At 38.8% G+C, this 17,500-nt stretch overlaps 1 protein-coding gene across 1 annotated transcript in view; it reads right to left on the bottom strand.

Annotated features, from left to right (window-relative positions):
• LOC135532646 (vascular endothelial growth factor receptor 3-like) overlaps positions 1 to 16,688 on the bottom strand; it is a 60,939-nt gene extending 44,251 nt beyond the window's left edge. The window contains 4 exon segments of the mRNA XM_064960114.1: positions 10,336 to 10,489; positions 11,734 to 11,912; positions 15,952 to 16,069; positions 16,502 to 16,688. Of these exon segments, the coding sequence (XP_064816186.1) occupies positions 10,336 to 10,489; positions 11,734 to 11,912; positions 15,952 to 16,069; positions 16,502 to 16,673 (623 nt within the window). The 5' untranslated portion in view covers positions 16,674 to 16,688.
• Between the last annotated feature and the right edge of the window lie 812 nt (positions 16,689 to 17,500).

The raw sequence follows: 17,500 nt of genomic DNA, 5'->3' as shown, positions 1-17,500 counted from the left end.
GCTGATGTTACTGCTGTTCTACTGGCTGATGTTACTACTGTCTGATGTTACTACTGTTCTACTGGCTGATGTTACTACTGTTCTACTGGCTGATGATACTACTGTTCTACTGGCTGATGTTCTACTGTTCTACTGGCTGATGTTACTACTGTTCTACTGGCTGATGTTACTACTGTTCTACTGTCTGATGTTACTACTGTTCTACTGGCTGATGTTATACTGGCTGATGTTACTACTGTTCTATTGGCTGATGTTCTACTGTTCTACTGGCTGATGTTACTACTGTTCTACTGTCTGATGTTACTACTGTTCTACTGGCTGATGTTATACTGGTTGATGTTACTAATGTTCTACTGGCTGATGTTACTACTGTTCTACTGGCTGATGTTCTACTGTTCTACTGTCTGATGTTACTACTGTTATACTGGCTGATGCTACTACTGTTCTACTGGCTGATGTTACTACTGTTCTACTGGCTAATGTTACTACTGTTCTACTGGCTGATGTTACTACTGTTCTACTGGCTGATGTTACTACTGTTCTACTGGCTGATGTTACTACTGTTCTACTGGCTAATATTACTACTGTTCTACTGGCTGATGTTACTACTGTTCTACTGGCTGTTGTTACTACTGTTCTACTGGCTGTTGTTACTACTGTTCTACTGGCTGATGTTACTACTGTTCTACTGGCTGATGTTACTACTGTTCTACTGGCTGATGTTACTACTGTTCTACTTGCTGTTGTTACTACTGTTCTACTGGCTGATGTTACTACTGTTCTACTGGCTGATGTTACTACTGTCTGATGTTACTACTGTTCTACTGGCTGATGTTACTAATGTTCTACTGGCTGATGTTCTACTGTTCTACTGGCTGATGTTACTACTGTTCTACTGGCTGATGTTACTACTGTTCTACTGTCTGATGTTACTACAGTTCTACTGGCTGATGTTACTACTGTTCTACTGGCTGATGTTCTACTGTTCAACTGGCTGATGTTACTACTGTTCTACTGTCTGATGTTACTACTGTTCTACTGGCTAATGTTACTACTGTTCTACTGGCTGATGTTACTACTGTTCTACTGGCTGTTGTTACTACTGTTCTACTGGCTGATGTTCTACTGTTCTACTGTCTGATGTTACTACTGTTCTACTGGCTGATGTTACTACTGTTCTACTGGCTGATGTTCTACTGTTCTACTGGCTGATGTTACTACTGTTCTACTGGCTGATGTTACTACTGTTCTACTGTCTGATGTTACTACTGTTCTACTGGCTGATGTTCTACTGTTCTACTGGCTGATGTTCTACTGTTCTACTGGCTGATGTTCTACTGTTCTACTGGCTGATGTTCTACTGTTCTACTGGCTGATGTTACTACTGTTCTATTGGCTGATGTTCTACTGTTCTACTGGCTGATGTTACTACTGTTCTACTGGCTGATGTTACTACTGTTCTATTGGCTGATGTTCTACTGTTCTACTGGCTGATGTTACTACTGTTCTACTGTCTGATGTTACTACTGTTCTACTGGCTAATGTTACTACTGTTCTACTGGCTGTTGTTACTACTGTTCTACTGGCTGATGTTACTACTGTTCTACTGGCTGATGTTACTACTGTTCTACTGGCTGATGTTACTACTGTTCTACTGGCTGATGTTAAAACTGTTCTACTTGCTGATGTTACTACTGTTCTACTGGCTGATGTTCTAATGGCTGATGTTACTACTGTTCTACTGTCTGATGTTACTACTGTTCTACTGTCTGATGTTACTACTGTTCTACTGGCTGATGTTACTACTGTTCTACTGGCTGATGTTACTACTGTTCTACTGGCTGATGTTCTACTGTTCTACTGGCTGATGTTACTACTGTTCTACTGGCTGATGTTACTACTGTTCTACTGGCTGATGTTCTACTGTTCTACTGGCTGATGTTACTACTGTTCTACTGTCTGATGTTACTACTGTTCTACTGGCTGATGTTCTACTGTTCTACTGGCTGATGTTCTACTGTTCTACTGGCTGATGTTATATACGTCTATATATCACAACGTCTATCTATCACCACGTCTATCTATCACCACATCTACCTATCACCACGTCTATCTAACACCACGTCTATCTATCACCACGTCTATCTATCACCACGTCTATCTATCACCACATCTATATATAACCACGTCTGTATATCACCACGTCTTTATATCACCACGTCTATCACCACGTCTATATATCACCACGTCTATATATCACCATGTCTATCTATCACCACGTCTATATATCACCACGTCTATCACCACGTCTATATATCACCACGTCTATATATCACCAGGTCTATATATCATCACGCCTATATATCACCACGTCTATATATCACCACATCTATATATCACCACGTCTATATATCACAACGTCTATATATCACCGCGTCTATATATCACCGCGTCTAAATATTACCACGTCTATATATCACCATGTCTATATATCACCACGTCTAAATATCACCACGTCTATATATCAACACGTCTATATATCACCACGTCTATATATCACCACATCTATATATCACCACGTCTATATATCACCACGTCTATATATCACCGCGTCTATATATCACCGCGTCTATATATCACCACGTCTATCACCACGTCTATATATCACCACGTCTATCACCACGTCTATCACCACATCTATATATCACCACGTCTATATATCACCACGTCTCTATATCACCACGTCTATATATCACCATGTCTATATGTCACCACATCAATATATCACCATGTCTATATATCACCACATCTATATATCACCACGTCTATATATCACCACGTCTATCACCACATTTATCACCACGTCTATATATAACCACGACTATCTATCACCACGTCTATCACCACATCTATATATCACCACATCTATATATCACCACGTCTAACTATCACCATGTCTATCTATCACCACGTCTATATATCACCACGTCTATCTATCACCACGTCTATATATCACCACGTCTATCTATAACCACATCTATCTATCACCACGTCTATATATATCACCACGTCTATATATCACCATGTCTATATATCACCACGTCTATATATCACCACGTCTATATATCACCATGTCTATATATCACCACGTCTATATATCACCACGTCTATCTATCACCACGTCTATATATCACCACATCTATCTATAACCACATCTATCTATCACCACGTCTATATATATCACCACGTCTATATATCACCATGTCTATATATCACCACGTCTATATATCACCATGTCTATATATCACCACGTCTATATATCACCATGTCTATATATCACCACGTCTATATATCACCACATCTATCTATCACCACGTCTATCTATCACCACGTCTATATATATCACCACGTCTATATATCACCATGTATATATATCACCACGTCTATCTATCGACACGTCTATCTATCACCACGTCTATATATCACCACATCTATATATCACCACATCTATATATCACCACGTCTATATATCACCACGTCTATATATCACCACGTCTATATATCACCACGTCTATATATCACCATGTCTATATATCACCACGTCTATATATCACCACATCTATATATCACCATGTCTATATATCACCACGTCGATATGTCACCACGTCTATATACCACCACGTCTATCACCACGTCTATATATCACCACATCTATATATCACCACATCTATATATCACCAAGTCTATATACCACCACGTCTATCACCACGTCGATATATCACCACGTCTATATATCACCACGTCTATCACCACATCTATATATCACCATGTCTATATGTCACCACGTCTATCTATCACCACGTCTATCCATCACCACGTCTATATATCACCACATCTATATACCACCACGTCTATATATCACCACGTCTATATTTCACCAAGTCTATATATCACCACGTCTATATATCACCACATCTATATATCACCATGTCTATATATCACCACGTCTATATATCACCACATCTATATATCACCATGTCTATATATCACCAAGTCGATATGTCACCACGTCTATATACCACCACGTCTATCACCACGTCTATATATCACCACATCTATATATCACCACATCTATATATCACCACATCTATATATCACCAAGTCTATATACCACCACGTCTATCACCACGTCGATATATCACCACGTCTATATATCACCACGTCTATCACCACATCTATATATCACCGTGTCTATATGTCACCACGTCTATCTATCACCACGTCTATCCATCACCACGTCTATATATCACCACATCTATATACCACCACGTCTATATATCACCACGTCTATATTTCACCAATTCTATATATCACCACGTCTATATATCACCACGTCTATATATAAACACGTCTATATATCACCACATCTATATATCACCACATCTATATATCACCACGTCTATATATCACCACGTCTATATATCACCACGTCTATCACCACGTCTATATATAACCATGTCTATATATCACCACGTCTATATATCACCACATCTATATATCACCACATCTATATATCACCATGTCTATCATCACGTCTACATATAACCACATCTATATCACCACGTCTATACATCACCACGTCTATACATCACCACGTCTATATATCACCACGTCTATATATCACCACGTCTATATATCACCACGTCTATATATCACCACATCTATATATCACCAAGTCTATCTATCACCACGTCTATCTATTACCACGTCTATATATCACCACGTCTATCACCACATCTATATATCACCACATCTATATATCACCACGTCTATCTATCACCACGTCTATCTATCACCACGTCTATATATCACCACGTCTATCACCACATCTATATATAACCACATCTATATATCACCACATCTATATATCACCACGTCTATCACCAAGTCTATATATCACCACATCTATATATCACCATGTCTATATATCACCATGTCTATATATCACCACGTCTATCTATCACCACGTCTATATATGACCACGTCTATATATCAATACATCTATATATCACCACGTCTATCACCACGTCTATATATCACCACATCTATATATCACCACGTCCTATCACCACGTCTATATATCACCACATCTATATATCACCACATCTATATATCACCACGTCTATATATCACCACGTCTATATATCACCACGTCTATATATCACCACGTCTATATATCACCACGTCTATCACCACGTTTATATATCATCATGTCTATCTATCACCACGTCTATATATCACCACGTCTATATATCACCACGTCTATATATCACCACGTCTATATATCACCACGTCTATCTATCACCACGTCTATCTATTAACACGTCTATATATCACCACGTCTATATATCACCACGTCTATATATCACCACGTCCATCTATCACAACGTCTATCTATCACCACGTCTATCTTTCACCACGTCTACCTATCACCACGTCTATATATCACCACGTCTATATATCACAACGTCTATATATCACCACGTCTATATATCACCACGTCTATATATCACCAAATCTATATATCACCACATCTATATATCACCACGTCTATATATCACCACGTCTATCACCACATCTATATATAACCACATCTATATATCACCACGTCTATATATCACCACGTCTATATATCACCACGTCTATATATCACCACATCTATATATCACCATGTCTATATATCACCACGTCTATATATCACCACATCTATATCACCATGTCTATATATCACCACGTCGATATGTCACCACGTCTATATACCACCACGTCTATCACCACGTCTATATATCACCACATCTATATATCACCACATCTATATATCACCACATCTATATATCACCAAGTCTATATACCACCACGTCTATCACCACGTCGATATATCACCACGTCTATATATCACCATGTCTATCACCACATCTATATATCACCATGTCTATATGTCACCACGTCTATCTATCACCACGTCTATCCATCACCACGTCTATATATCACCACATCTATATACCACCACGTCTATATATCACCACGTCTATATTTCACCAAGTCTATATCACCACGTCTATATATCACCACATCTATATATCACCATGTCTATATATCACCACGTCTATATATCACCACATCTATATATCACCATGTCTATATATCACCACGTCGATATGTCACCACGTCTATATACCACCACGTCTATCACCACGTCTATATATCACCACATCTATATATCACCACATCTATATATCACCACATCTATATATCACCAAGTCTATATACCACCACGTCTATCACCACGTCGATATATCACCACGTCTATATATCACCACGTCTATCACCACATCTATATATCACCATGTCTATATGTCACCACGTCTATCTATCACCACGTCTATCCATCACCACGTCTATATTTCACCACATCTATATACCACCACGTCTATATATCACCACGTCTATATTTCACCAAGTCTATATATCACCACGTCTATATATCACCACGTCTATATATAAACACGTCTATATATCACCACATCTATATATCACCACATCTATATATCACCACGTCTATATATCACCACGTCTATATATCACCACGTCTATCACCACGTCTATATATAACCATGTCTATATATCACCACGTCTATATATCACCACATCTATATATCACCACATCTATATATCACCATGTCTATCATCACGTCTACATATAACCACATCTATATATCACCACGTCTATACATCACCACGTCTATATATCACCACGTCTATATATCACCACGTCTATATATCACCACGTCTATATATCACCACGTCTATATATCACCACATCTATATATCACCAAGTCTATCTATCACCACGTCTATCTATTACCACGTCTATATATCACCACGTCTATCACCACATCTATATATCACCACATCTATATATCACCACGTCTATCTATCACCACGTCTATCTTTCACCACGTCTACCTATCACCACGTCTATATATCACCACGTCTATATATCACAACGTCTATATATCACCACGTCTATATATCACCACGTCTATATATCACCAAATCTATATATCACCACATCTATATATCACCACGTCTATATATCACCACGTCTATCACCACATCTATATATAACCACATCTATATATCACCACGTCTATATATCACCACGTCTATATATCACCACGTCTATATATCACCACATCTATATATCACCATGTCTATATATCACCACGTCTATATATCACCACATCTATATATCACCATGTCTATATATCACCACGTCGATATGTCACCACGTCTATATACCACCACGTCTATCACCACGTCTATATATCACCACATCTATATATCACCACATCTATATATCACCACATCTATATATCACCAAGTCTATATACCACCACGTCTATCACCACGTCGATATATCACCACGTCTATATATCACCATGTCTATCACCACATCTATATATCACCATGTCTATATGTCACCACGTCTATCTATCACCACGTCTATCCATCACCACGTCTATATATCACCACATCTATATACCACCACGTCTATATATCACCACGTCTATATTTCACCAAGTCTATATATCACCACGTCTATATATCACCACATCTATATATCACCATGTCTATATATCACCACGTCTATATATCACCACATCTATATATCACCATGTCTATATATCACCACGTCGATATGTCACCACGTCTATATACCACCACGTCTATCACCACGTCTATATATCACCACATCTATATATCACCACATCTATATATCACCACATCTATATATCACCAAGTCTATATACCACCACGTCTATCACCACGTCGATATATCACCACGTCTATATATCACCACGTCTATCACCACATCTATATATCACCATGTCTATATGTCACCACGTCTATCTATCACCACGTCTATCCATCACCACGTCTATATTTCACCACATCTATATACCACCACGTCTATATATCACCACGTCTATATTTCACCAAGTCTATATATCACCACGTCTATATATCACCACGTCTATATATAAACACGTCTATATATCACCACATCTATATATCACCACATCTATATATCACCACGTCTATATATCACCACGTCTATATATCACCACGTCTATCACCACGTCTATATATAACCATGTCTATATATCACCACGTCTATATCACCACATCTATATATCACCACATCTATATATCACCATGTCTATCATCACGTCTACATATAACCACATCTATATATCACCACGTCTATACATCACCACGTCTATATATCACCACGTCTATATATCACCACGTCTATATATCACCACGTCTATATATCACCACGTCTATATATCACCACGTCTATATATCACCACATCTATATATCACCAAGTCTATCTATCACCACGTCTATCTATTACCACGTCTATATATCACCACGTCTATCACCACATCTATATATCACCACATCTATATATCACCACGTCTATCTATCACCACGTCTATCTATCACCACGTCTATATATCACCACGTCTATCACCACATCTATATATAACCACATCTATATATCACCACGTCTATCACCAAGTCTATATATCACCACGTCTATATATCACCATGTCTATATATCACCACGTCTATCTATCACCACGTCTATATATGACCACGTCTATATATCAATACATCTATATATCACCACGTCTATATATCACCACGTCTATATATCACCACGTCTATATATCACCACGTCTATAAATCACCACGTCTATCACCACGTTTATATATCATCATGTCTATCTATCACCACGTCTATATATCACCACGTCTATATATCACCACGTCTATATATCACCACGTCTATATATCACCACGTCTATCTATCACCACGTCTATCTATTAACACGTCTATATATCACCACGTCTATCACCACATCTATATATCACCACGTCTATATATCACCACGTCTATATATCACCACGTCTATATATCACCACGTCTATATATCACCACGTCTATATATCACCACGTCTATATATCACCACATCTATCACCACGTCTATATATCACCACGTCTATATATCACCACGTCTATATATCACCACGTCTATATATCACCACGTCTATATATCACCACGTCTATATATCACCACGTCTATCACCACATCTATATATCACCACGTCTATCTATCACCACGTCTATATATCACCACGTCTATATATCACCACGTCGATATGTCACCACGTCTATCACCACATCTATATATCACCACGTCTATATATCACCACGTCTATATATCACCACATCTATATATCACCAATTCTATATATCACCACGTCTATCACCACGTCGATATATCACCACTTCTATTCCAATGGGCACTGCTCACATCTCTCTTGTTGGCAGAGAGAAAGTAAAGCTGAGTGTGTGTGGGTCTCTCTCTCTATAAATCCCCCCCTTTCTCTAAACCCCCCCCTCTCACTCTCTCTCTCTCACACGCACGCACGCACGCACGCACGCACGCACGCACGCACGCACGCACGCACGCACGCACACACACACACACACACACACACACACACACACACACACACACACACACACACAGAAACAGTCACAACTGAATGGATTTTGTGTAATTATTTCATATGTAATTCTCTCAGGCTGGGTTGTGTGTAATTCTCTCAGGCTGGGTTGTGTGTAATTCTCTCAGGCTGGGTTGTGTGTAATTCTCTCAGGCCGGGTTGTGTGTAGTTCTCTCAGGCTGGGTTGTGTGTAATTCTCTCAGGCTGGGTTGTGTGTAGTTCTCTCAGGCTGGGTTGTGTGTAATTCTCTCAGGCTGGGTTGTATGTAATTCTCTCAGTCTGGGTTGTGTGTAATTCTCTCAGGCTGGGTTGTGTGTAATTCTCTCAGGCTGGGTTGTGTGTAATTCTCTCAGGCTGGGTTGTGTGTAATTCTCTCAGGCTGGGTTGTGTGTAATTCTCTCAGGCTGGGTTGTGTGTAATTCTCTCAGGCTGGGTTGTGTGTAGTTCTCTCAGGCTGGGTTGTGTGTAATTCTCTCAGGCTGGGTTGTGTGTAATTCTCTCAGGCTGGGTTGTGTGTAGTTCTCTCAGGCTGGGTTGTGTGTAGTTCTCTCAGGCTGGGTTGTGTGTAGTTCTCTCAGGCTGGGTTGTGTGTAGTTCTCTCAGGCTGGGTTGTGTGTAATTCTCTCAGGCTGGGTTGTGTGTAGTTCTCTCAGGCTGGGTTGTGTGTACTGTATATATGTATATTTACATGCTGTTGAGACCACAGGGGCTCCATCTCCTCCACTGCCAGGTGATGTTGGGGGCGGGACGTCCGTACCCTGTACAGGTGAGGGTCTGGCTGCTGCCACGGCCATATGGGCTAGATGGTGCCGCTATTTCCTTCTCATGGATCTGAGGGGGAACTGAGGGGGTGGGGGGTGGGTAAAGTGGGGAGGAAGGGGAGTGAAGGGGATGATGGGGAGGAAGTGGAAGGTAGAGTAACAAGGGAAACTCTAATCAGAGTATCAGACTTCAAATACATACAGTATCAGTCAAAAGTTTGGACACACCTTCTCATACAACAGTTTTTCTACATTGTAGAATAATAGTGAAGACATCAACACGATTAAATAACACATATGGAAACATGTAGTAACCAAAAAAGTGTTAAACAAATTAAAATATATTTATAAGTAGCCACCCTTTGCCTTGATGACAGCTTTGCACACTCTTGGAAAACCCCTTGAATGAGTTGGTGTGTCCAAACTTTTGACTCATACTGTACATCTAACATTTACAAATACCTGATTCATCTTGAGGCTGGGGGATATTCCATTGGTTTTATTGTACTGGCAAAATAAATCACACTCAGTTCAACTACACCGCTGAGAGTGTATGTGTGTTCAATTACACCACTGAGAGTGTTCAACTACGCCGCTGAGAGTGTTCAACTACGCCGCCACACTACGCCGCTGAGAGTGTTCAACTACGCCGCTGAGAGTGTTCAACTACACCACTGAGAATGATGGTGATGGTTATTGTTGATGAGTGTGATGGTTATGGTGATGGTTACCGTTGACGATGAGTGTGATGTTATGGTGACGGTAACCGTTGACGATGAGAATGATGGTTGTGGTGATGATTACCGTTGACAATGAGTGTGATGGTTATGGTGATGGTTACCGTTGACAATGAGTGTGATGGTTATGGTGATTGTTAACCGTTGACGATGAGGGTGAAGGTTGTGGTGATGGTTACCCTTGACAATGAGTGTGATGGTTATGGTGATGGTTACCGTTGACAATGAGTGTGATGGTTATGGTGATGGTTAACCGTTGACGATGAGGGTGAAGGTTGTGGTGATGGTTACCCTTGACAATGAGTGTGATGGTTATGGTGATGGTTACCGTTGACAATGAGTGTGATGGTTATGGTGATGGTTAACCGTTGACGATGAGGGTGAAGGTTGTGGTGATGGTTACCCTGACAATGAGTGTGATGGTTATGGTGATGGTTACCGTTGACAATGAGTGTGATGGTTATGGTGATGGTTAACCGTTGATGATGAAGGTGAAGGTTGTGGTGATGGTTACCCTTGACAATGAGTGTGATGGTTATGGTGATAGTTACCGTTGACGATGAGTGTGATGGTTATGGTGATAGTTACCGTTGACGATGAGTGTGATGGTGATTCTCCTCTCCAGCAAGGCCACGGTGTTCTTGAGGAGGACGGTGTAGTTCCCAGCATCCTCAGGGTGAACGTCTCTGATCTCTAAGTTATAGTGCTGATGGAGACGCATCCTGTTGAACTCTGGACGACGGCTGATCAACTTATCACCTTTATACCTGAGAGAACATCCAAACAAAAAGGAATACAAAGTTTAACTTTATTTCGAAAAATGTTGTAGCAAACAAGTATTATTAAATACATACACCAGTAACAGGGTACACTTTGGGACTTGTCAGATCGATATCAGCAAGGTAAAATAGCTAACTGCAGCAAAATAGCTTCCTAGCTGATTGACTAAACACAGAACGTCAGCAACAAACCTAGTTTTGAAAAATGAATGTAGAGGGCTTCCTCACAACAAACCTAGATCTGAAAGAGGAATGTAGAGGGCTTCCTCACAACAAACCTAGATCTGAAAGAGGAATGTAGAGGGCTTCCTCACAACAAACCTAGTTCTGAAAGAGGAATTAATAAGAGGGTGTCCTAGCGACAAACCTAGTTCTGAAAGAGGAATTAAGAGGGTGTCCTAGCGACAAACCTAGTTCAACATTATGAAGATTAATGTTCCATATCAGATAGTTAATGTTCTATATAGTTAATGTTCCATATAGTTAATGTTCCATATAGTTAATGTTCCATGGCAGATAGTTAATGTTCCATATAGTTAATGTTCAATAGCAGATAGTTAATGTTCCATGGCAGATAGTTAATGTTCCATATCAGATAGTTAATGTTCCATATAGTTAATGTTCCATGGCAGATGGTTAATGTTGAATGGCAGATAGTTAATGTTCCATGGCAGATAGTTAATGTTCCATGACAGATAGTTAATGTTCAGTGGCAGATAGTTAATGTTCCATATAGTTAATGTTCCATATCAGATAGTTAATGTTCTAAATAGGTAATGTTCCATATCAGAGAGTTAATGTTCCATATCAGATAGTTAATGTTCCATATCAGATAGTTAATGTTCCAGATTGTTAATGTTCCAAATAGTCAATGTTCCATATAGTTAATGTTCCATGGCAGATAGTTAATGTTGAATGGCAGATAGTTAATATTCCATGGAAGATAGTTAATGTTGAATGGCAGATAGTTAATGGTCCATATAGTTAATGTTCCATATCAGATAGTTAATGTTCCATATAGTTAATATTCCATATCAGATAGTTAATGTTCCATATAGTTAATGTTCCATATAGTTAATATTGAATGGCAGATAGTTAATGTTGAATGGCAGATAGTTAATGTTCCATGGAAGATAGTTAATATTCCATATAATTAATGTTCCATGGCAGATAGTTAATGTTGAATGGCAGATAGTTAATGTTCCATGGAGGATAGTTAATGTTCCATATAGTTAATGTTCCATGGCAGATAGTTAATGTTCCAAATAGTTAATGTTCCATATCAGATAGTTAATGTTCCATATAGTTAATGTTCCATATCAGATCGTTAATGTTCCAAATAGTTAATGTTCCATATAGTTAATGTTCCATATAGTTAATGTTCCATATAAGATAGTTAATGTTCCATGTCAGATAGTTAATGTTCCATATCAGATAGTTAATGTTCCATATAGTTTATGTTCCATATAGTTAATGTTCCATATAGTTAATGTTCCATATAGTTAATGTTCCATATCAGATAGTTAATGTTCCATATCAGATAGTTAATGCTCCATATAGTTAATGTTCCATATCAGATAGTTAATGTTCCTTGTCAGATAGTTAATGTTCCATATAGTTAATGTTCCATATCAGATAGTTAATGTTGAATGACAGATAGTTAATGTTCCATAGCAGATAGTTAATATTCCATATAGTTAATGTTCCATGGCAGATAGTTAATGTTCCAGATCAGATAGTTAATGTTCCATATAGTTAATGTTCCATATAGTTAATGTTCCATATCAGATAGTTAATGTTCCATATAGTTAATGTTCCATATCAGATAGTTAATGTTCCAGATAGTTAATGTTCCATGGCAGATAGTTAATGTTGAATGACAGATAGTTAATGTTCCATAGCAGATAGTTAATGTTCCATATAGTTAATGTTCCATGGCAGATAGTTAATGTTCCATATCAGATAGTCAATGTTCCATATAGTTAATGTTCCGTGGCAGATCGTCAATGTTCCATATAGTTAATGTTCCATATCAGATATTTAATGTTCCATATCATATAGTTAATGTTCCATGGCAGAGAGTTAATGTTCCATATAGTTAATGTTCCATGGCAGATAGTCAATGTTGAATGGCAGATAGTTAATGTTCCATATCAGATAGTCAATGTTCCATATAGTTAATGTTCCGTGGCAGATCGTCAATGTTCCATATAGTTAATGTTCCATATCAGATAGTTAATGTTCCATATCATATAGTTAATGTTCCATGGCAGAGAGTTAATGTTCCATATAGTTAATGTTCCATGGCAGATAGTCAATGTTGAATGGCAGATAGTTAATGTTCCATGGCAGATAGTTAATGTTCCATATAGTTAATGTTCCATATCAGATAGTTAATGTTCCATAGCAGATAGTTAATGTTCCATATAGTTAATGTTCCATATCAGATAGTTAATGTTCCATATAGTTAATGTTCCATACAGTAAATGTTCCATATAGTTAATGTTCCATAGCAGATAGTTAATGTTGAATGGCAGATAGTTAATGTTTCATGGCAGATAGTTAATGTTACATGTTAGATAGTTAATGTTCCATGTCAGATAGTTAATGTTCCATATCAGATAGTTAATGTTCCATGTCAGATAGTTAATGTTCCATGTCAGATAGTTAATGTTCCATATAGTTAATGTTCCATGTCAGATAGTTAATGTTCCATGGCAGATAGTTAATGTTCCATATCAGATAGTTAATGTTCCAAATAGTTAATGTTCCATATCAGATAGTTAATGTTCCATATCAGAGAGTTAATGTTCCATGGCAGATAGTTAATGTTCCATGGCAGATAGTTAATGTTCCATATAGTTAATGTTCCATATCAGATAGTTAATGTTCCAAATAGTTAATTTTCCATATCAGATAGTTAATGTTCCATATAGTTAATGTTCCATATCAGATAGTTAATGTTCCAAATAGTTAATGTTCCATATCAGATAGTTAATGTTCCTTATAGTTAATGTTCCATGGCAGATAGTGAATGTTCCATGGCAGATAGTTAATGTTCCATGGCAGATAGTTAATGTTCCATATAGTTAATGTTCCATATCAGATAGTTAATGTTCCAGATAGTTAATGTTCCGTGGCAGATAGTTAATGTTGAATGACAGAATGACAGATAGTTAATGTTCCATAGCAGATAGTTAATATTCCATATAGTTAATGTTCCATGTAAGATAGTTAATGTTCCATGTCAGATAGTTAATGTTCCATATCAGATAGTTAATGTTCCATATAGTTAATGTTCCATATCAGATAGTTAATGCTCCATATAGTTAATGTTCCATATCAGATAGTTAATGCTCCATATAGTTAATGTTCCATATAGTTAATGTTCCATATAGTTAATGTTCCATATCAGATAGTTAATGTTCCATGTCAGATAGTTAATGTTCCATATAGTTAATGTTCCATATCAGATAGTTAATGTTGAATGACAGATAGTTAATATTCCATATAGTTAATGTTCCATGGCAGATAGTTAATGTTCCAGATCAGATAGTTAATGTTCCATATAGTTAATGTTCCATATAGTTAATGTTCCATATCAGATAGTTAATGTTCCAGATAGTTAATGTTCCATGGCAGATAGTTAATGTTGAATGACAGATAGTTAATGTTGAATGACAGATAGTTAATGTTCCATAGCAGATAGTTAATGTTCCATATAGTTAATGTTCCATGGCAGATAGTTAATGTTCCATATCAGATAGTTAATGTTCCATATAGTTAATGTTCCATGGCAGATCATCAATGTTCCATATAGTTAATGTTCCATATCAGATAGTTAATGTTCCATATCATATAGTTAATGTTCCATGGCAGATAGTTAATGTTCCATATAGTTAATGTTCCATGGCAGATAGTCAATGTTGAATGGCAGATAGTTAATGTTCCATATCATATAGTTAATGTTCCATATCATATAGTTAATATTCCATGGCAGATAGTTAACCACGCCAGATGGTCTTACCACTGTATGTCAGGTCTGGGGTATGCTGACACCTTGGCTAACAGTTTAAAGGACTTCTGTCCTGATGTTGCCTCGACGACCGGGCTGCTCCTGTAGTCTAGGCTGATGAATGGCTTCTCTGCAACAGGACACACGTACACACACACACACGTAGACACGTACACACACACGTAGACACGTACACACACACACACACACACACACACACACACACACATACACACACACACACGTAGACACGTGCACACACACACACACACACACACACACACACACACACACGGAGACACACACACACACACACACACACACACACACACACACACACACACACACACACACACACACACACACACACACACACACACACACACACACACCATATCATTAGGAGAGCAAACATTAGCAGAGGAGGTTTGATGAAACCAACTTGCGTAATTTGAAACCTTGCCAGAGACCGAAAGACTTAGTTAAGGTCTCTTATTACCTAGGCTTTAGCGCAGCGGGCTTAACGCAGTCTTTTGGCCCAGTTTTCAAACGTAGTTCTTACCGTGCACTATGACTTGAGTTGCCAGATCCATTCTTTTCTCCACAGTGATGGCAGAGCAGGTGTAAGTGCCGGTGTCGGTGACGTTGACACTTTGGATGGTCAGGATGCTGACGGCCTCCGTGAACCGAGAGAGAGAATTACGCTTGTGCACTATGCCCACTGTACTGTTCATCTAGAGGTGGGAGAGAGAGAGAGAGAGAGGGGGAAAGAGATAGAGAGAGAGAGGGGGAAAGAGAGAAAGAGATAGAGAATTACGCTTGTGCACTATGCCCACTGTACTGTTCATCTAGAGGTGGGAGAGAGGAGAGAGAGGGGAAAGAGATAGAGAGAGAGGGGGGAAAGAGAGAAAGAAGTTACGCTTGTGCACTATGCCCACTGTACTGTTCATCTAGAGGTGGGAGAGAGAGAGAGAGAGGGAAAGAGATAGAGAGAGAGGGGGGGAAAGAGAGAAAGAGAGAGAGAGAATACGCTTGTGCACTATGCCCACTGTACTGTTCATCTAGAGGGAGAGAGAGAGAGAGGGGGAAAGAGATAGAGGAGAGAGGGGGAAAGAGAGAAGAGAGAGGGAAACGAGACTGTACTGTTCATCTAGAGGTGGGAGAGAGAGAGGGGGGAAAGAGAGAGAGAGAGAGAGAGAGAAGAGAGAGAGAATTACGCTTGTGCACTATGCCCACTGTACTGTTCATCTAGAGGTGGGAGAGAGAGAGAGAGGGATAGGAAAGAAAGATAGAGAGTACTGTTCATCTAGAGGTGGGAAGAGAGAGAGAGAGAAAGAGAGAAAGAGAGAGAGAATTACGCTTGTGCACTATGCCCACTGTACTGTTCATCTAGAGGTGGGAGAGAGGGAGAGAGAGAGGGGGAAAGAGATAGAGAGACTATGAGATCTAGAGGTGGGAAGGGAGAGAGAGGGAGAGAAAGATTACGCTTGTGCACTATGCCCACTGTACTGTTCATCTAGAGGTGGGAGAGAGAGAGAGAGAGAGGGGGAAAGAGATAGAG

This window comes from Oncorhynchus masou, unplaced genomic scaffold (assembly GCF_036934945.1).
Source record: "Oncorhynchus masou masou isolate Uvic2021 unplaced genomic scaffold, UVic_Omas_1.1 unplaced_scaffold_1965, whole genome shotgun sequence".
In the NCBI taxonomy this organism is placed as follows: domain Eukaryota; kingdom Metazoa; phylum Chordata; class Actinopteri; order Salmoniformes; family Salmonidae; genus Oncorhynchus; species Oncorhynchus masou.
Note: the sequence above shows the minus strand (reverse complement) of the source record. Positions and strands in the feature narration are given on the sequence as shown.